The following is a 22,865-nucleotide window of genomic DNA, read 5'->3' as shown; positions in this document are numbered from 1 at the left end:
ATGTTTCATAACAAAACATGTACCTTCTGCCTTGTTAATGACTCCTTATAATTAACTGTCAAAAACCTTTAAAACATACTGTTGTACATCTATATAAAGTCTTTGCCACAGACTGGATGTGGTGAGGACTCCTGCTTTAACATCCACAATTAAAGTTTGGATCTTCAGCTCTGAATGATGGCCCAGAGATTTCTTTGTTTCTTATAATATGTATGTGTACATAAGCTGTATATAAGTATAAAGATATTAGATGATGGATGGATGGATGGATGGATGGGTGGATGGATGGATAGATGGGTAGGTGGATGGATGGGTGGGTGGATGGATGGATAGATAGATAAGATAGTTAGCCTATGACTAGCAGGTAGAGGAAAAAGAACTTGGGTAACAAGGAAAAAAAATCAAGGTATAAGCAATAAAACTGCATCAGTTGGGCTTGTGAAAAGATTATCATCTTCCTCTGTAAATCCCCAAAGTAAAATAATTTTTGAATAACATCATCATTAAAATGGTTTACTTCATAAAAAGACTATAAAGACAATTTCAAATTTTCATTTATAAGTATCACTGGTTCCAACATGGTGATGTTTAGAGGACAGAGCTCCATGAATGAGAAGAATTTAGTCAAAAATCTCAAAACTGTAAGTCTTATTGGAAAATGCAAAATAGAAAGGCCACTATCAGCAGATTTCAGCAAGTGGCTAAGAACAAGTTGAGTAATAAGTCACCTCCTGTAAAATGGATCTAGTCCACGCTGCACCTCAAAGGTCTAATATAGCACCTTAAAATGCTCTAGATTTATTGAGAGACCAAAGTAGGGCCAGCAATTGAAAAACTACCCCAGTACATTGAGGTCAAAGAAAATTGCAATGATGCTGCATTTTTAACACACTGGCAGTCATCCAGGGTTTCATCAGGAGGATCACAACTGCCAGCAAGAAACTATATTAATTCAATCTGGGGCTCTGAAAAAAAATGAATAAGCACTTTCTTATAGTTTATTTCCATAGCAACAGAAATACAATGATCCTGGGGCCCAGGGTGGGGAACTATTGACAGTATCTGAAAACCATAAATACAAAATCTTTATAGAAAAAATGTCTAAAAATATTTTTTTGTTTTTTTAATGAGTCATTTAGTAGAAAACACATTATATTTAGAGGCAGTAGACCTAGGTTTAAGTCCTGCCTCTGATACGTATAAGTGTAACTTTAGGCAAACATTTAGGCTCTGAGATTCACAATTTGTAAAATGGAGATTGTAAAATTTGTACTGTATTTAAATAGGTCACATATGTTTCTTTTCAGTGCTCCTAAAGGATTCCCAGGGCATAAATTTTGCTTCACGTTTCCATTTACTAATGAATATTAAGAATGTTTAGTTCAACATTGAATGACATAACCAAAAGGACTAAAAAGAAAAACCCCAAAAGATTTTTACAGTAAGGCATTAGATTTCAGCATTTTATAAAAGAGCCCATTAGACAGTGACATATTAAACAGAAAGATAAATAAGCAAATTATGGCTCTCAGCAGATTAGTGAAAGAAATAGATTTTAAGAATTTGCTGAATAGAAATCTAAGCACATAGTTGATATGACACTGTCCTATAAATTGAATCCTATATCTAGCCACTTATCTAGACCCTGTATCTAGAACTAGCTTTATAAAGAATCCACAAATTTAGAAAGGGAGAGATAGATTAAAAAATACAGAGTGTAATGAAGATTAAAATATACACACATACATATATACATATACACATATATAGCTTAGATGTTGGATCTAAAAACTGACCTAACCAAGTCAATACTTTACTCAACAAACTTGTGGTCCTCTTTGGCATCTAGGGATCAAATGAAAATGCTTAAAACAAATACAAAAACAAATCTTCTGTCTTCAAATCCATACCAAGTGTCAGTTCCAGGGCAGAACAGTGGGAAGGGGTAGGAAATTGGAGGTAAGTGACTTCCCCAAGGTCTCACGGCTAGGACGTATCATGAGATACTCACTTGCTCCTTCTGTGGTTCTTATAATACCCTTCACAACTTGGTCTTAGTCTATATTCCAGGATCATTATGCTTATTTCCATTCCCAGACTCTGCAGTCCAGTCAAATTGGATTCTCTCTTCTTTATATTTGAAATTACATCTCTCTTCCCCTATGCCTGCAAATCCTAACCTCTAACTCACAAAATTCTTCTTTTCTTTCAGGACAAAGCTGAAAGATCATTCTCTATATGAAGCATTTCCTGATTCTCCTTAATGACCAGAGCTTGGCCTCCCACACTACCTTGTATTTGTTCTCTTTATATTTTTTCCTATCTAATAGAAGGACCTCATTTTACACGAATTCAACACACAACCAATTCAGTCACATGTGACTGGCAACCAAATAAAAGGGCAAAAAAATACATATAATAAAAATTTCTAATTAAGTACTAAATCCGAGCTACCTTTTGGCATAAAGTCTTGCAGCACTTCACCCAATCACACTCAATCTCACCCTGAGAAGCATTAGAGTGAATCATTACATTGTTTTCCATCAAACCTTAGCTCCCTCATCAGTCTTCACCCAGAAGTTTCCCTTCTAACAAGTTGTGTCCACGTCGGAGCAGGGCTTGTTTTTATTTTACTAATAGTATTTTATTATTAACAATAATACTTGTAGAAAAGTATAGAAGTGGTGATGTTGGTACTTCTGATAAGCCTAAGAAAACTTGTTCAAAGGAACTTGGAATGTACCAGTCACGTAAAATGAGGTTTTAGTGCTTATGTACTTTCCATCTTCCTCATCAGAATGTAATATCCTTTGAAGGCAGCATTGTATCATGTTGAATTTTTATTCCTCATACCTAGAGGAGTACACGCTTAATAAATACCTGTTGAAAGAACATGTTTCGGCAGGATGAAGCATGGGAAAGATATAATGAGTCTAGGTTATATTCAAATAGAGGAATGCCATAGTTTTTAATTAAGAAAGTGGTATGGTGTGGCTGAGATGGAAAGTCCTGGAACTTATGGAGACAGAGGAATTGGAAGGTTAAGGAGTTTGAGGAAACATCTAGATAGTATATAAATATATATAAATATGTATATATATATATACTTTGTATTTTAAAAAATTAAAATATATATTATTTATGTATATGTATACTTTTAAATATATATATACGTGTATATATATATATATATATATATATATAATACATATCTATATCTACACAGACACACTTAGGCAACAACACTCTTAAGAAACCATTCATTGTTAACCCTATGCCTGCCAGTCTCTTTCTGGTCTTTCTCCATAGCTCTGTATTATATAATTATTGGTGGCATAGAAGCAAACTGTCCCCAAACCTGACCTCTCATTCTCTCATCCTCATCCTGCTAAACTCTACCCCAACCAAAGCTCCTGTTCCATGGAAAACAAATATCCCTCGTTGTCCTCACTAAAACCTGGCTCCAATGGGCATCTTCTCCAGCAATGACTAGACCTTCATTCATTCACTCACCCCAGCATGAAGCCACTCCAAATATGGCATTCCTAAAGTAAAAACTCCCAGTACAGATGACTTTACCAATGCATGCTATCAAAAATATAAAGCATAAATAATCTGCAAGCTGCTATAATGGGGAGCAGTTGTTGGTCAGGAGACTCGAAATTAAAGTCAGAAAAACAAAGGAGATGTCCATTTTTTAGGGGACAGTGAAACAAATTGTGGTACATGAGTATAATAAACTGTTACTATGCTTTAAGAAATGATGTGTGTGGGGCAGCTGGGTGGCTCAGTGGATTAAGAGCCAGGCCTAGAGATGGGAGGTGCTAGATTCAAATCTGGCCTCAGACACTTCCCAGCTATGTGACCCTGAGCAAGTCACTTAATCCCCATTGCCTCACCTTTACTGCTCTTCTGCCTTGGAACCAATACCCAGTACTGATTCTAAGAATAAGGGTTAAAAAAATAAAAAGAAATCATGTGATGGAAAGATCTAAATATACGAATGCAAAGTGAAGTAAGCAGAACAAAACAATGCACATGGTAATGACAACAATGTAAATAGAAAGAACAAAGGCACACCAAAAAATCAAATCTAACCAAATTATAAGTTCAAGCAAGACTCATATGAAGAATTATGAGAAAATACCCTTAAGCTACCTCTTTGTGGAGACAGGAGATCCACAGGTATTACACAATCTACATGTTTTTGGACATTTCCAATGCATTGATCAGTGGTAGTGATTTTTTTTTCCTCTAGAAAATACAATTTCTTATATGGGATATTTTTCTGTGCCGGGATACGAAAACAAATTCTGATTACTTAAGAAACAGAAAACAACAATAAACAATTAAAAAAAATTAAAGCCAGAGAGGAGCACATAACAGTGACAAAGAGGTGTTAAGGATTAAACAAAATGCAAAGAAGTGTTTGTACACTGTTCCCTTTACAAGGTGAGAAGTTCTTTAGTCAAGCTAGACAGACTTCATAGCTTAGTCACTGGCTAGCCAGAGTATACACCAGGTTCCTCAGTGGCCTTTAAAAAAAAACAATAAAAGCTTCATTAATGGCAGATCAGGTTGTGAGAGATAAGAACAATACCAGGGATAGCAGTATAAGAAGGGAAAAGGACATTTGGATTCTCAAGAGCCAGAGGTATGCATTTGCCTTCTGTTTCTTTGGTGTATGTTTCTCTACTAGTTTATTTTATGTGTGCCCACATAGTTGTGGGAGATTGCAATTTTGGTAAATATTATTGCTTTGAGAAAATTGTGTCCTCTGGCTGACAAATAAAGTGGATTACATTGGCAGGGTATTGTGAACTGTAGTTTTAGGGCTGTGTACCAAGAAAATACAAGGAATATGGTCATTGCCCCATTGAGACCCAACCTGAGAGTATGAGTTGGGGAGTATAATCAAGAAGGGAAATTGTACCATATATACTACTCTCAAAAATAGAGATGCCATATACCTTCTATGAGACAAATATGATCCTGAAACTTAGATATTATTAAGTTGTTAAAGCAATCTATTTCATGTTTATAGGAATAAGAACGTCCTTCAAGGATCTAATCATTGGTTAGTTTCTTACTTGCATGAATTTTTGTTTACCTGCAGAGACAGAGAGAAGAAAATAATTTAAAGAAGATAAAATCATGGCAGACAATTTGAGGGAGTTTGTATATTTGGGATGATTCTAATCAAATGCCTTGAAATCATAACTTTAATATAAAAAACAGCATTTTTTAAAAAACAAAGATAAAAGCATAACTCACGCTGCATTGATTACATATAATGATAGAGAGAAGAAAGGATTTTGTTAGGTATATGGATTTATGGTTGTTTTTTGACTGGCTCTTGAAGGAGAAATTAATCACTTTAAAGTATGAAATATAAAATTTGATCTATCATTTTAAATATAAGCGGCTTTCTTCTTTCTTCCTTGAGTTGTTCCTTTTCTTTTTCATTAAGGGGGAAAATAATGTTGATTAAAAAAAAGATTCAGCTTTATAAGAATCAATAAATAGTAACTGATGAAAATGTTTTCAGGATCACCTATATAGGAATGCTGTGATATTTAGAAATGATGGAAAAATAGAATGGAACACTTGGGGAAATTACTCCCAAGTTCAAAATAGTAGTAAAAAAACCTTTAGGACACAGCTGAGAGAAGTTAAAATAGTCAATATGGTAAATTCTATTGCTTTTGATAATTGTGTAGCCTAGGGGTTAAACCTTCAATCATGCTAATAAACTTATTAAACTTATTTCTCCCTTCCAGTGTTTTGTTTTGTTTTTTAATGTGTGGCATGCTACCTGTTAACCTTAAGTGGATTAAAAATTCAGCCACCTATACCATTCTATGATTCTTTAATGTGGTGCTTTATAATTATTTTAAATGAACTTTGTTTTTTTATACTTTGTCTAGTCTATTATGCACATCTTTGGGGAAAGATAATTTTAGTTAACTGCATTGCAAATGAAATATTAACAGTACTTATGAAAACCAACTTGAACAACACTTAAGTCATCTTCAGTTCAGAAAGATATTACCATTATAGACTTGTCAAAAAAGATATTTTTAAGTATAACTTTGCAGGGAACAAAGTTCATTTAAAATAATTATAAGCCACCACATTAAAGAATCATAGAATTGTATAGGTGGCTGAATTTTTAATCCACTTAAGGTTAACAGGTAGCATGCCACACATTAAAAAACAAAACAAAACACTGGGAAGGGAGAAATAAATTTAAACAATAAGTTGTTACTTAAGTTCTTCAGAATCACTGTCCCTCATATAAATTATGTAAATATCTGAATTTTTATAGAATCTCTAAATAAAAAGGGACATCTAGTCCAAGTGGAGGAGAAAGGACCCAGTTTTTGCTTGTCAAATGAAAAGAAACCCATTACAACAACTGAAATAGTCATGCCACTATTGGTTAATTTCAACTCAAAATCTATGGCCTATGAGTTCTGCTAGGAAGTTAATCTTTGTGTAAAAATTAAATTTTACTTTTTTCAATTTCCAACCATTGTGCCTACTTAGGCTATCTGGGATCACACAAGTATGATCTCTCTTTTGTGTGACAGCCCTTCAAAGACTTAAAGACAAATACTGCATCCTTGGACTCTTTCCTTCTTCAGGTTAAGCACTCCCTTCAATCAAGCCATTCATATCATATTGATTTCAGTATCCCAAATTCCTTTCTCTGAATGGCCCCCAGTTTGCCGAAATGTGATTCCAGAATCGAACCCAGTACTCTTGGTTTACTCTAACCAAGGGAGAACATAAAAAAAGCTAAAAGCTATCTGTAGTCTAGGAAGTGCCAGAGATCAGTACTGCTATTTGTTTTTTCAGGAATCTAATTAATTCTGCAATTCTGCTAACTTGAAAGAATACTCTTAAAATGAAATTGTAAATTAATGAAATAATATCTAACATATATTGACTAAGTGTCTAAACTTCTTACTTGAAGTGAAGGACAATTGAAAAGTGAAGATGGTGTCCTTTAGGTCATTAAGGACGTTATAACTCATTTGAAAATATAAAATTTAAAATATCTGAAAGTTACCCAAAAAAAGCATATGATAAGAAATACACAATGAAGTGCCAAGTGGTATGGCACAGAGAAGAATATTCAAAGATGCCAAAAGTTGGAAAATAAAGTCAAGAGGACAAATAGATTTTTTTTTTTTTATGTATGGGGAGCTTCATAGATGAGATGGGACCCAAGGTGGGCTTTGAAGGACAGTTGGGATTGATCAAAACAGGTGGAAAAGACAGAAGGAAGGACAAACAAGGAAGGGGAGACTATTCTAAGCACAAAGGTAATCACTGCTTCTTGAAAATGGCATGTTCCTTAACCTAGCCAAAAAAACTCCAATCTGCATGGTAAGAATTCTCAGGATGGTAAGAATCAAAGGAATTTTGTGAGCTTTCTATCAGAATTTACCAGGAATTTTCATGAACTTGTTGGAAAATAATTTTATTTCAAATTATATCCATAAAACCATCTAGATTCCAAAATGCCTCAACAGATATGATTTCCAATTCACAAAGTAGACCCTCTAAGAAAAATTTCACATGTATAAAAATAATATTATCAGAATCTATTGTAATAAAGAACATGACCTGAAAATCTTTAAAGAGGAAACACCTTTGAATAATGCATGGGGGCAAATTTTCTTCAACTTAGAGCATTCAGCAGTTGTCTAGAACATTAAGAGCTTAAATGACTTGCCCAAGGTCACAAAGCCAGTAGGTGTTGGAAACAGGATCTGAACCTAGATCTTTCTGTTCTGAGGCCAGTTTTCTATCCATTAGATTATGTTGCCTCTTGTGATACAATTGAAAAAACAATAATGGAAAAAAACCCTAAAAAACCTCTCCAAATTTGGCCCTGCCTTCTTTACCTCCAAATTCTTAAAAATTTGAACTTGATTTATAATAAGTTAATGTAAAATAGGAAAACTATAAAAAACTGTGACGATCATGAACATCCAAATGTAGTAGACAGGTTTAGCAATTATACGACATTAAAGGCAATGCTGAAATTAAGTTCAAAGCTGTGACAGGAAAAGAAGCATTTTCCTAACTACAAATGAAGGTGTGTTGTATAACATAGCCAGATTGGAATCAAGGTTGGCAGGCTAATCTAATTCAGCACTCATGTAGTTCTTATTACCATCACACTGAAAAACCTTCTCCTGGTGTTCATTTTCTTAGATGGATGCTAAATCAGCTTATTGAACTATTGTGTAAAAGACAGATGAATCTTAAATATATGGAAAACAGAAAAAATTTAAAGTATTTCTAAGAATGTAGGAAGAAAGGGGAAAAGATGGTTTTCAGACACTGAAAAAATCAAGCAAAACAAAAGAATAAAAAATTATTAATTATAAAATTCAGTTTAAAGTCTATATTAAATAAAAAAACTCAGGAGCCTATTTCTGTTGATACAAATAGTTTGATTCAAAGCCATATTGTTTTTTAAAGGGGAATAAAGGATAATAATTATTAATAATGTATAATTAATAAACCAGAGGCTTGTTTCTTAATTTATAGGCAACTTTTCAGACTCAATCTTTCTTTATGAATTGAGGTCTTCTCATTTTTCTATAGTGGTGCCAAGACAGTTAGTGACTTCAAACATTCCTCTCTAGTCTCACTAGGTAGTGTAGCAAGGGAAGTTCTTTACAACTTCCCTTGCTACAGTAGCATAGTCACAAAACTAACTACACAGCTCAGAGGTAAAATCATGCCTTGAAGAGGGCAACAACTGATGTGACAGTTATGTAGCAGCTGTAAAACCCAGTATGGGACGTTTTCTTGGGTTTCTGCCTTGGTTGGTGCTATATAGCTTCACTGCAGAATCATCTGCAGAGCAGTCTCTGAATGAGATAGATAATACTAAATAGTTCATGTTGTATATAACTGTGGCTCTTCTAAGAATATACTGTGGGCGTCTCTTCCCTCTGTGTTTGTCTATCTATGTGTTCATCAGTATTTATTAAGAAGTGCCTATTAGGTATCAGGTTATTTGGGAGAAAGGAGAGGGGGGGAAAGGAGAGGAGAGAGAGTCAGAAACAAAGACAGGACAAAAGGAAATTTATATGAGAAGGAGAGGAAGGAATGGAGAGGGCAAGAGAGACAGGGGAAACAAGAGACAAACAGAGGATATGATTAACTTCGTGTGTGTGTGTGTGTGTGTGTGTGTGTGTGTGAGAGAGAGAGAGAGAGAGAGAGAGAGAGAGAGAGAGAGAGAGAGAGAGAGAGAGAGAGAGAGAGAGAGAGAGAGAGAGATTCCATGATTCCATTCAGGAGATAAATCCCACTCTTCATCCCTCAAGAAGTAATAAAAAGTCTAATTCTACTCTTCCGCCTTCATTCCCTATGATGGAATAGTAGGGACTTTTAAAAAAAGGGGAAAATGAACAGAATGGAAAAAACACATTAGTAACATTAGTAATCTTTAATAACCTTTTTAAAACTGGATTTTTAGCACACATTCTTTTTTAATTTTAATTTTTTGTGCTATAAAACAACTACTCATTTGTATATTTTCATTTATAAGCATTTCTTTTCATTTTAGATTATTATATCTACTATAATAATCATTACATTATTATAATCACCAGTTTGAATTTTAAGATAACATTATATAGACCAGGAACCTAAATTCTTCCTCTTCCAAGAATGTGAGAAAAAATATCTCCAAGTGCACTGTTAAAAAAGGTAGGGAAACAGGATGTTATCAACCCCCTCCCACTCCAAAGGTTACTTTCATTTGTAGGGATTTAATTAATGTCATCTTGATGAAATATCCTCTACATCTTCACAGAATTTTTATGATAGTTATTTCTATTTGAGAAAAATGTACATATTGTGTATTTATATTTTATAGGAAATACAAAAGTGACAGAGGAAGTTTAACTTTACATAGCATGAAGAATACCTTGAACCCTGAACCACAGGAAAGTATCTATCTCTATGATCATTGTAATTCTCAGTTAGAAGAAGAGCTAAGCAACAGATGTCACTAGGAAATAAGGGCTATTTGAATCCCTCTAATTTCAGCAAAAATTATTTAAGTTTAAGAATATAAGGAGAAATAGAATTTCTAATGAAATTACATTTAAAAAATAGATCAAGATTGGGTTGCTACAGAGAATAATTCCAAAATCAAAACACAAATGTGCATAACAGACCTTGATAGACTAATTTACATTAATGATTGAACAATATTTATTCGGTGTACAGAAAAGCACTAAATAAATGTATGTATGTATGTTTAGTTGAATAAGCATATGTAAACAAATTTTGATTTGTTTTTCCAAATAGTAGGAAAATAATCTGATTTACTGAAACAAAAGTAAGAGAGATTTAGACTTTAATGCTAGAACAATTCATTTGAAATGTCCAGGAAATCAGTACTCACAGGTATACAGTATTCCACCATTGGGTAATGCAATTTGTGACCCTTTGCCGTTCGACCCGAAAAGAAACAACTCTGGCAGACATCATAGTTGAAATGCTTTAGGCTTCTATACCTGGAAATGAAAAGAAGTGAACTGGTGAACACTGCTCTAATTTGCCCTTTAATGAGCAACATATATCAGCACAGTACAATAATTTACTATAAGAAATCTCATTTCTCAAAATCAGGATAGTAAATATCAAAGAGAATTTCCCAATCAAAATGGAACCCTTGCACTGACCTACCTAGCAGTTCATTATTAAAAAAAAAAAATAGGTAACACTGAATATTTCAAAGGCAATTAAAGGAAACATTTCCTTGAAATATTTGAAAATAAAGGTTGAAAATACTTAAGTTCAAGATAGTATGAAAGTTTCCATATGTTCAAATATGACATTCAAGGAGCCAATGCCTATATGTTATTAACATTTTGTACGATTCTGAATATGAATACAAAATGTCTGGCCAAAAGTAAAGACAGATTTATAATTAACTATATATTCAGAATGTGTGGAAGAATAAATTATACTTTTTGTAAGAACAATTCTCAAAAACTCAAAGAAGGCTGTTCTTGGTAGACATATTCTAATGGAAAGAGCTTTTATCAGACTACATGGGTTTTTCAAATTCTGCCTCTGACACTATCTTTCTGACCTTGGACAATTTAGTAATCCCCTACGCCCAAGTTTCCACATCTATAAACAGAAGGGATTTCCTGGAATAACCTTAAAGGTCCATTGAAGCTCTAAAATCATAATGTTACCTACAATAGGGATATTTAATTAAATCAGTTATTTGGCATAGTTCTTTTTTTCTCTTTTCAAAATATATGATAATTGGACATGAAAATAACTGGAATGAATTCTGTGAAAAGGAAAAAAATACATGTGAATAAAATTTGGAAAGAAGGCTTAATTCTAAAATATAATTGCAAAGAAAGAATGCTTTGAAATCTCTGGCATGTAAATGACATTTAACACTTACTCTTTTAATTGGACAAAGATGTTGTAACTTAAATTTCTTATTATTCTTAAAGCAAAATTACTTCCAAGAGCATTTCTGAGATTAGTTGAAATGAACACCATAGATTTGTCCATATCTTCTCTATAATTTTATTTTAATGATAACAGAAATAACAAGATGAATATTAGAAAATTAGGAAACAAAGCTGAGTGAGAATAATATTGGATTCTATTAAGAATGTAGATGCCTCATCAAGGAAAAGTGATATAAGGTCTACTACTTAGTAATTAAGAAAAGGATCAGAAAAAAGTAATTGGGAAACCTTTCAGTAATTTGACAAAGGCACTGATTGGTTATCTAAAAGGAAAACCTATAATTAATTATAATACTTTTTGACTTCGTATGACACTTTGGTCAAATAAAATATCAGACATTTTCTTTTAAATTATAAATTTATTTTCATAATTATAATATTCATAGAAAACATGGCTTCATATATATCATCAAGTCAGCCCTTTCATCATATATTTCAAATGAATCTGCTTAATCATTTGTAAATGCCACTAAGTTGATTTTTTTTCACTATTGGTTGTTTTTTAAAAAATATTATATTTATGTATTTGATGTAAAAAAGGGAGCCCTCAATAAACACTTTTGACTTAAGGATTTCAAAGCTCATTTTTTAAAAATAAAATTAATCATTTATGGTTTGAAGCTCATATTGGCTCCAATGATATATGGCAAATATGAAAGTTTCCATATTCCATACCAAGAAATAACTTGAAAAAAATATCTTAGAGTAATTATTGAAACAAGTATGTCTCTCTCCCTCCCTTTGTCTGTCTCCATCCCCTCCCCCCGACATATGCGTTAATTTTAAGTCATCAGAATTGATCCTATCAATGAGAAGAACCACTGGTTCTTATGAAATTGAATAGAACATTATTTACAACAATGTCTAAGGCACTGCTAACGTTGAAGTACTTTTAGAATTCCCACTCTCTGTCTCAGAAGCATTGACATCGTTTTTTTTGTTGTTGTTGATCTTCAGTCTTAACAGAACTCTGCTGGTAAAATATTAAGTCCCATCAGAAAGGCAATGTTGGCCAATGTCAAAGGATATTACCAGCTCCCTTCAAGAGCTGTCTGCTAAAAGAAGTCTTTCCTAATTTCCCCACCCCCAAAAGCTAGTTGCTTCCGGACCAAAACAAAACAAAAATTTGTATTTATTTCATATGTGTATGTGTGTATGTGTGTGTGTGTGCTTAGATAAAATAAAAATTATATGTGTTGTTTCTGATTACTATTCTGAGGTGCTTGAAGATGAGCACATGAAATTTTGAGTGGCACTGTTAAAAACTCTGAGGTTGCAACTTTCATATTTCTAAATTAAATTTGTAAATGCTTATTATTAACCTTCTTGAATGGTGTGTGGAAAAACCTGAATAAGCTTCTTAGAATGATCTCCCTTGGATACATGCTTTCTATGGAAGGGGACTTGTGAAAAGGTCATTGTAACAAGCAATATTAGCAAGGTCCAAATCAAAGACAAATGAAAATAAATTTATTTTAGGCAGAGGTATTGGGAGACTCAAATGAGATAATGGATATAGAACACTTTTAAAATATTTAAGCTCTCTATATAAATACCATTTATTATCATTAGCCTACAGTTAATAATTATATGGGCAGCTAAGTGGCTCCATGGATAGAGCATTGGAACTGGAGTCAGCAAGATCCGAGTTAGAATCTGGCTTCAGACATTTATTAACTTTTTGACTCTGAGCAAGCCATTTGACCCCATTTGCCTCAGTTTCCTCATCTGTAAAATGAGCTGGGGAAGAAAATAGCAAACTACTCTAGTACCTCTGCCAAGAAAACTCCAAATGTAGTCACGACGAGTCAGACACAACTGTAAAACAATTGGACAACCACAACAGTCTTGCTCTGGTGATGACTTCATAACCCACATTTTCTCAGCACTCCTGCTAAGCTCATGAAATGTTTAAGGAGAAATACAGGAGTATGCTGGTAAATGTCTACATATCCGGCTCTTGAGGGGGAACAATACATATGCATGCACACTTTTAAGGTTAGTCTATATTAGTAATACTTTCTTAAGAATAGGATCATCAACAAAAATTTAATCAAGCCCTTATTTTAAACTGACACTTAGTAGTTATAAAGGCTTATAATGATCATTTGACAATCGTCTTTCCCTAGTTAGAGATGGCTCCAGGACACTCCGAGCTTTGGAGGATCAGAAAACAATGATTCCTGGCACAGCGCCTACATTTAATGATACTATTTAGTAAAGCACAACACATGAAATTAAGTAGTAGACTCACTCATTTCTTTAAAGGAAAGTTAAGTATAATTTTAGTACTTCTCAAATGTGCACATCTGGTTGACTAGGAATGAACCGAAAGGTCTCAAGCTCATGTCTCAGAAATACCTCAGCTTTGCTGTAATATGACAGTTTAGTGAATCCCAGTAAGGGTTGTTGCTGTTAACTCTTGTTTGGTGTATTTTTTTTTTCTGTCAGTCATGGAGTAACCATGCATGAATGCTCTAGTAACCTGTGTAAAGGTCAGGGGATGCAAAGCGATGCTGGAACATGGCAGTTTTGCAGAAATACTTAGAACTTCTAAGTCTGGGGATGGCGACGGTGGAAGGAGAGAGTGAGGAAAAATGTGAGCTATAAGGTTAAGTGTCATTGTGATAGGGAAGGGGAAATGCCACAGATTAGAGCCAAAATCTGGCCTTCTTTTACCTGAACCCAACGATGGGACATTCTTTACAGATGTTGCATTTTGCCTGATGTTTGGCTGTCTCTGCAGCTGCTACCCGATGTAAAACAGGCAGCCATACCATGGACTGTGGCTCCAAACGCATCCAATCTATAAATTCTTTTACACTTATCTCTGGCTTATTGTGATTCTGTTAAAACAAAAAGTCTTTTTTAAAATAAATGCTTTAAAAATAAAAACATTTTAAAAGAAATATTTAATAAAATATTTAAATAAATAAATAACAATCTCTGAAAGCAGAGATAAACATTTAACATATATATCAAAATTTATTATGACTTCAGGGGCAGCAAGGTGGCTAAGTGAAAAAAGTGAGATCAGAGGAAGATCCTGGGTTCAAATTTGACTTTGGACACTTCTTAGCTGTCAGGCAAACCATTTATAAAAACAATGCCTAGTTCTCACTACACTTTTGTCTTAGACTCAATACTAATATCATTTAAAAAATTTTATCACAATTTCATATTTGTAAATTTATAAAAACTTTGCAAATCTTAGAGCTTACAATAATGGAAAGCTTAGTGACCCTGGATAAAATCATTTGATTTTTCTGGAGCTCTACTTCTTGATGAGTGAAACAAGAGGTTTGATTTTATGATCACTAAGTTTCTTTCTTCTGCTAAAATTAAATATTTTCATAACTAGTAAGAGCAGAAACAGTCATACAGAATGAAAAGACAATCCTGATGATTTAGGATTCATTTCTTAATATTTTTTAAAAGTGCCTTGAAATTATTGCTAATGCACTTGGTCCAGCCACATAACCCCCATATTTAAGAAGCTCTAGTGGCTTCCTATTATGTCTAAGATCAAATAAAAAAATATGTCTGGTATCCAAAATCCTTAAAACTTACCCCCTAATTGCCAATTTTTGAGTATTTTTACCCATTACCACATCCTGCCCCCACATACTCTTTGATCCAGTGACACTGGTCTCCTTGTTGTTGCCTGAAACTACACTCTATCTATAAACTATGGGTATTTATTCTGGCTGTCTCCCGTTCCTGGAATATTAAACTCCTAATTTCTGCTTCTTGGAGTCCATGGTTTTCCCCAAGTCTTAACTGAAATTGCAGCTTTTATAGGAAATCTTTTCTAATCCTGCATAATTGTAGTGTCTTCCTTCTATAAATCATTTCCTATTTATCCAGTATTTAGCTTGTACATATTTTATTGGCTTGTTATCTCCCTGCATTACATTATGAGCTTCTCAAGGTCAGGGGATATCTAATATCTTTCTTTGTATATTTAGCACTCTGCACATTGCCTGGTACAGAATGGACACTTAATCGGACTGATTATTCCTTTTCACAATTTCATGATCCATATGAAATTTCAAAGATTTTCTCTACGGTTAATTAAATATTTACTAGACAAAATATCCAACATTACCAACACATTTCAAAGGTTGGTATTTAAGCTACATTTGGCTATATCTTCAAATGAAATTTGAAATTTCTGTGTTACCTAACAGGAAAAAATTCTTACTGCTTCTGAAAATGCTCCAAACCAGTATGGGGTTGGACTGGAAGCTGTACAAAATTCTTCTTCTCTGAATTTATTTAATAAAAACTTATAGAGGACAGTATAAAAAATTTTTTATAAAACTTGCCAGGGCTCTGGCCCTGATGCTAAATAATGTCAAAATGAACGAGATTAAATTTTAATAAATTTATTTTTGGTGTCTGAGAGCAATTCCTGTTCCTGTGTGTGAAAATGAATCACACTTCCACAAATAATTTGTGAAGATGGAAATTGCAAGTATTTTCAAATTTGCAACTTCTTTCTTTCCTAACGAAGTTAAGTACCTTGCTGTAAAAACAAACAAATAAATAAATAAATAAATGAACAAGAGTGCCATTAAATAGTAAAACTCTTTAGGTCTAAGAGAAAGTCTATACAACCCCCCCCCCCCGAGAATGAGTTATACATTTTTATATCCTTTGATAAAATCTTGACCATATGTTTTGGATACATGTACAACAGTAATACTATCATTTGAAAATGCTAATTATACATAATGGGGTTCTTCTAATTTTGAACTATTTTTGCTATCTAAAATTTTATAATAGCATTTTTTAAAATAACTCTTTTATCTTAGTATCAATTCTAAGACAGAAAAGTGGCAAGAGCTAGGCATCTGGGGTTTAGTGACCTGCCCACCAGGGTTCTACAACTACAAAGTATCTGAGGAGATATTTGAAACCCATTCCTCCTGATTCTAGAATGCCCCCATAATAATCTGGGGTTCTGGCTCAAATTTTAATTGAATGACTTACTAGTTCTGTGATTTTCTAGTTTTGCTCTTTATCAATTATGAGATCTTAGGACAAACTGATCTTACTTCAATGGACCTCAGTTGGACTACATAATCTCTAAAATCTCTCTCTCTCTCTCTCTCTCTCTCTCTCTCTCTCTCTCTCTGTCACACACACACACACACACACACACACACACACACACACACACACACACCTTTGATCTTCTGTTTTTTAGAATTATTTGGAAAACTTAATAAAGACCAAATGATACTTTCACAGTGAGCCTACTTTTTATTTTTATTTACAAAATGCTTTTGCTTTTTTTTTTTCTGCATGGGGCATGTTGGACTGGAGGCTACACAAAATTCAGTTTCTATGAATTTATCTTATAAAAACTTTTAGGAGACAAAATGATAAAATTCCACAAAACTTCAAGTAGATCCTCATAATTCTCACAACATCCCTAGGAGGCAAATACATTCAAATCACTAAAGAGGAGCAAACTGTGTCACAGTGAGCCTTGGGAATAGAAACAAGAATGGTTAAGTCCACTTCAGTTTCACTTTTATGGGGGAAATGGAAGCCTGAATACAAGGATGTAGGAAGTGGGTGATGAAGAAATATCTGAGTGTAGACTAATCTTTGCAGTTTGAGAGTGAAGAAATGAGAAAGAAATATAGCTGGAAGAGAGACAGATAAATCAGTGGAAATGTTTCAATATGAAGACATTCTTTTAGGTGCTGTTTTTACCTGTTGGAAACAGCTTCTAACACTTGGTTCAATATTACTACCCCCAAAAGCTGCTACTTCCCCCAGCTGCCGAGGGATCTGGATGGCATCATGAAGTAAAAGGCCAAGCTGCCTTTGGTCACACATCTCTGTAGGTCCTGCCACCTCCTTAAAGAGACCTATAACAGAGAAATGTATGAGTTTAATTTCAACCTTCTTAGAATCCTCTTTCTATATATGTAATGTATGCATTTAAACATCTATGTCTATACACACACAAATATGAAAATTTACTTTCCTTTATAATATAATTCAAGTCTAGAAACTAAAACATTTTCAAAGAAGAAAGAACTAGGGAAGTCAACTGATGAGCTCCAAAGCCCCCAATAATGTGGAGTCTATTAATATCGAAAGATATCTGACCATCAGGTAATTGGCTAAATGGCACCTAATTTTGCAGAAAATCAGATTCTGTATGTCAATCATAATTATGAGCTTATCACTAACTAAAATATATTCGTTCAAAGTCACATTATCAGTCTGTGACCTAATTTTATGGACTCAATATGGGTGTACCTTCCTATTCAGAGACAGTGTGTCAAAACAAATTTTCTTCTTCAACCCATCAGAGAGAGATTCTGAATAGTAAACATTTAAATTTTGACAGATCTGTTTTCATTCCAAACGCCAAATACATCACTTGAAAACATACCACATGTACTTTACTATACAAGAATTATAATTAAACATTTTTGCTTCCCGAGTTAACTTTCTAAGCTTTTCAGTCTTCCATTGTTTTAGGAACCACTATCATTCATTCTACTAAAAGAAATACATTTGTACAGATATCAAAGAAAAATTGCTAACAATTTGTGTAAACCCTTAATTCTAAGTCCTTTTTAATCATAGAGAGTGAAACCATAAGCTAACAGCTTTTTAATTATCTTGGCTCAACAACAATTAATGAGCTTTCGTCTTTCTAGTTTTGGCAGCATAATTTATTTTCATTACAATACAACATTTCAAATGCAAAAATGCTTACAATATTTCTAATAATTAAAGCAAAATCGGGCAAACAAGTAACTTTTTTTGAGAGAGGAAGAATTCCAAAAAAAAGAAAATTTCATTTCATGAAGAAAACAATTTCTAGAAATGAATTTCTAAATGTAGGGAGAACAGAAATATGAATGTTCTCCATATGAAGCTTTTGTGGAGAGAAGATATTTCTCATTTACTTACGTAATCTTAAAATATCCTCAAATAATACTGGAAAAAATCTTATTTTGTTGTATGTCTGAATATCAAGCTAACATTCATCAGTCTTGATGAAAAGTAGGCTAATGATGGATCGAATATTGTCAAAATTCTACTCTCAAAGCAACTGAGCCAAGTGTAGGGATATTGACACAGTAATTACAATGAAATATGGCTTTAATTATAAGGATACAAAGGGAAAGGAAATTCAATTAAGAAAAATTTAATTTTCATCATCATTTATTCACATGTATTTGATTAGAACTTCAAATTGTTTAAAATTTAAATGCTAATATAACAAAAAAATGCTTTCCATATCATTTTGATATTGATAGTATTTTGTAAATATTTTATGTCCCTGCTTCTCACCAAAAAAGACCCATCTATTTAACATTCAACTGGTGGTATATATGGCTATAAGTCATGAAACATGACAGTCAGTGAAGAATTAAGAATACATCACAGAGTTCACTGGAGAGTTAGATGGCGAGTATAAACAAGCTACAACATATAATTAAGAAGTTTGAGGAAAAACTGAATTTTTTCAGGGAAATAAATGACTAAAAAAGATATCATGTGGTAAAAACTAAGGATAGCCAGTAGAAAGCCCATGCATTCCACTTCTAGCCTTACAAAGATAAAGGGAAGAAAGGAAGGTTCTACAAAGCTTTGGGTGTCCTCTCTGTGGCAAAAACATTGAAAAAGAGATGGATAGAAGTTGCATGGAGGGATAGGTGAAAAGGGAAGGCACTCTGCACTTCTTAGGGGAAGATTCACCCATTGATGAAAACACAGATCCCTTTGAGCATTTATATCACTAGGAACTTAACATTAAGCCCACAAAATTATTTTTCTCCAAAAAAGAATGTTTCCTCAAAAGCCAAGATTTACTGACTAAATATATATGTATAATGTGTATACATATGTATTTTTACGTATGTATAAAATCATTAAAAATACTCAATTATCAATCAGATTTGACTTTCTAGAACTAAGAATAGTCCCTTTGATAAGACAGATAATTGTTCTGCTGAAGAAATTTCTTATAAAGCAGAAATTAAAATAAAAATTTCTCTTAATCTTTGTAATTTTTCTAAGCATTTTGGTCTGTTTCAACTGATATAATTAGAGCCTTGACTCATGTCCTACCCCACAAGGAATGAAAGTGACCGCACTTCTGTGAAAGGTGAATACAGATGGTGTCACAACCTTTAGGCCTTGAATATGGGAATGGGAATGCAACACGTTCCGAGGATGAAGCTTAGTTTAGAAAAGGTTATCATTAGATTGACTAAAGAGAAGTTAATTCTTCATTCAGGGCAACCCTTGAAGACCATCTACCAAGTTACAGATGGTCTGGAGCCAAATGGGCAGTACTTATGGTGACAAAAGACTGAAAAACAAGTAAAAATTCTTTGTATTTCATCAATTTTTGTTTGGTGGAAGGTTAAAAGATGAGGTTGTTATTTTCCCTTTCAGAATCTAAAAATATGTTTCCACTATGGGAACCTTTCTTGCTAAGACAACTCGGGGGAAAAGAAAAGAAAACAAAAAAATATACCATATATTCTAATTGAAAATATTCATAAAAAATATACATTAAGATTTACTGTTTGGAGACGTCTGCTATCCACTCAGAAACCCTGGATACCTATTTGATTTGGGATTAAACTAACATTTTCGTGGAAGGTGCATGGAACAAAAAATTCCAGTGAGTTCAGAGTATAGTGGATAGAGTGCTGCATTTGGAGGTAGAAAGTGGAAATCCTGACTAAGATACTTGCTAGTTGTGTGACCCTGGAAGTAAGTCACTAAACATCATTCAAGTTCAGCTTCCTCAGATGTAAAGCGAGGATAATAATGGTACCTAGCTAACCAGGTTTGTTATCGGGTATCAAAAAAGATAATACATGTAAAACACTATGCAAATACAACTATATCCTTATTATCATTAGTATTATTTCTACAATCTATTTTCCATAATCTACAATCAGCTTATAAAAAAGTGAAAAAAATATTTACTTAATTTTCAGGGTTCACGAGAAAATTCTTCTATAGTACTAATGTCGACTTCATTTACTAAAACGAAGTGGTGATTTTTACAAAAAGGGAAAAAGACCAAAGTTTTATATGTCTAAAATTCCACTAAAATATTTACATTCTATAAAGAATTAACTCAGTGCTAATTATGTGCTAGGCATTGTACTAAGCACACTTTAAATATATCACTCTAAAAATGACAAAGTAAAAAGAGATGTGATGAAATTACTATTTCCAAACATTTACATAGCAGATTTCAGCTTTCAGGTTGTAAATGAAATAAGCCAACATAATAAGAATAGAAAGACAGAATGATTTGGGGGGGAGGTGGTATTAAATTGGAAGAGAGATGAAATAGTCATATATTATAAGAAAAGGAGATGGTCCATTTTCCATACCCATGCTGATCTATGGTTTCATAATATTTAATAAAATTCATAATCATTAAGTCCAACCCTGGGGATGGCAAAGGATATACATGTCATTTGTACTTGTTTATGTCACATTTGATGCAAAAAGAAAATGAAGATACTCCCTCAAACTTTTTTTAAAAAGGCAAAACTTCCATAATTAGGTTGATATGAAAGAAAAAGGCTCAACTCAAGAAATCAAATGAAAACTTTATAGGAGGAGAGGACACTGGAACGGGATGCTAGAAAAATCAGTGCCAAAGTTGATACCAATTGACCCTGACTGAATTGAAGCTCTGTCATTGAGTTTCAAAAAACAAGATGACTTGAATACTAATGCTACAGGATCTACATGAGGAAGGCAAATAGCATCCAAAACTTTTAAAGGACTTAGAGGAAAAACACATATGATGTTTTAGGTTTCATGTCGTCAAAGTAAAAATATCTCACTTCTTGAATGGAGAAAAAAAATGAATTAATACGCCACAGGACTATAGAATCTAATATCTGAAAGTGAATTCCTTTGTGTTTGTTATACAATAGGTATTCAACAAATACTTTGTGTATCATTAGCTAGGAGGGCAACTAAATTTGCCACAGATGAGGGCTTTCTGATTTGATGTATTCAGCTTCAGAACCACCATATTTTTGATTCATATAAGTTCAGTTCAACAAGGATAAAATATTTACTGTATTCATTAGAGATTCTAAGTCAACTCAAACTGGATCACACCATGTTAAATTTTCAGTGTGAGCATTTTAAACCTTGGTAGTCAGGAAACACTATAATTGGGAGTTATTTTATTGCTTTTGTCGATGTTTTGACTTAGAGGGGAGAAATTGGTAATAATGCAGATTAAACTTAAAAAAATGTGTTGTATATATTTTCCTCCTGGAGAGCCAATTGTTAAACATTTAATCTGTGTACTAAGATGAAAAACATCACCACTGCCTTTCCCAGAATCTTATTATTTAATAGAGGGATAAGATATAACACAGAAAGAAGTATGAAATAAAATTAAATGTCATATGGACAAAGCAAAGATCCAGACAAAAAAAAATGTACAAAATAGATATCTGCTGGGGATCAGGACAGGAATCACAGAGAAAGAGGCATCAGAACTGGGTACTGAAAGGAAAGAATTTTAACATCTACAGATATGATAGGTAGGCACTCTAAATTATGAAGGCACAAATACAACGGAAGAATAAAGTGGAGTAACAAGTTTGGTAGCACAGCTGGAACATTGGAAATATGGTTAGACAAGTAGACAGGAGGGAGAATGTATAGGGCATAAAACATAAAACTCAGTAAGGATACTTTATTCTATAATAATATCTGATATGTATATATCTGCAAAGCTTGCTCTTTTTCTGATCAGAGTATCACAATCATTTTTAAAGTAAAAACTACTGGTACTACTGTCTCTGTTTTCAAATGGGAAAAATGAGGATCAGAAAGGCAAAATAATTTGTTTATTGCCCTAGAACTAGTATCCAAGGAAGGATGTGAATCTGGAAAAAAAAACACAAGTTAGATATCAAAGTTACTGAGAAAGGTGGGTGGGAGATTGATGTGGGAGTTGGAAGATGGCAGCCATAAGGAAGGCTGGTGAGTGATGTGGAGAGGAAGGATCTGAAAGGGGCGGTGAAGAGCGGGAATGCTGATATGTCTACCTGTCCCTGTGTTTTAGGATAATGTGAAAGAAAGAGTCTCTCCTGGAGAGGGTAGTAAGAGATAAGAATATTCAGGAAAAAGCCACGATTTCTGTGCACTATCTTGCATGGAGGCACTTAAATAATGCTCTGAATTGCTTGAAAGACATAGAAGATAAAAGGGTGAAGGACATAATGGAATTTTTTTAATGTACTTTTTAAAAAATACAGAAGGGATGGGAGAGGACACAATGCTTCAAGA

General features: G+C 33.4%; 1 protein-coding gene across 15 annotated transcripts in view; it reads right to left on the bottom strand.

Annotated features, from left to right (window-relative positions):
• UTRN (utrophin) overlaps positions 1-22,865 on the bottom strand; it is a 651,323-nt gene that overhangs the window by 50,396 nt on the left and 578,062 nt on the right. For all 15 annotated transcript variants that reach the window (XM_007484681.3, XM_056818903.1, XM_007484684.3 and 12 more), the window contains 3 exons: positions 17,265-17,422; positions 14,217-14,383; positions 10,442-10,553 (listed from right to left, as the gene is read on the bottom strand). In XM_007484681.3, coding sequence (XP_007484743.2) covers positions 10,442-10,553; positions 14,217-14,383; positions 17,265-17,422 — 437 coding nt within the window. The remainder of the gene's footprint in view (positions 1-10,441; positions 10,554-14,216; positions 14,384-17,264; positions 17,423-22,865) is intronic.

The sequence above is a fragment of the Monodelphis domestica genome, chromosome 2 (genome assembly GCF_027887165.1).
Source record: "Monodelphis domestica isolate mMonDom1 chromosome 2, mMonDom1.pri, whole genome shotgun sequence".
Lineage (NCBI taxonomy): Eukaryota > Metazoa > Chordata > Mammalia > Didelphimorphia > Didelphidae > Monodelphis > Monodelphis domestica.
The sequence above is the reverse complement of the archived record's forward strand: the minus strand, read 5'-3'. Positions and strand labels throughout refer to the sequence as shown.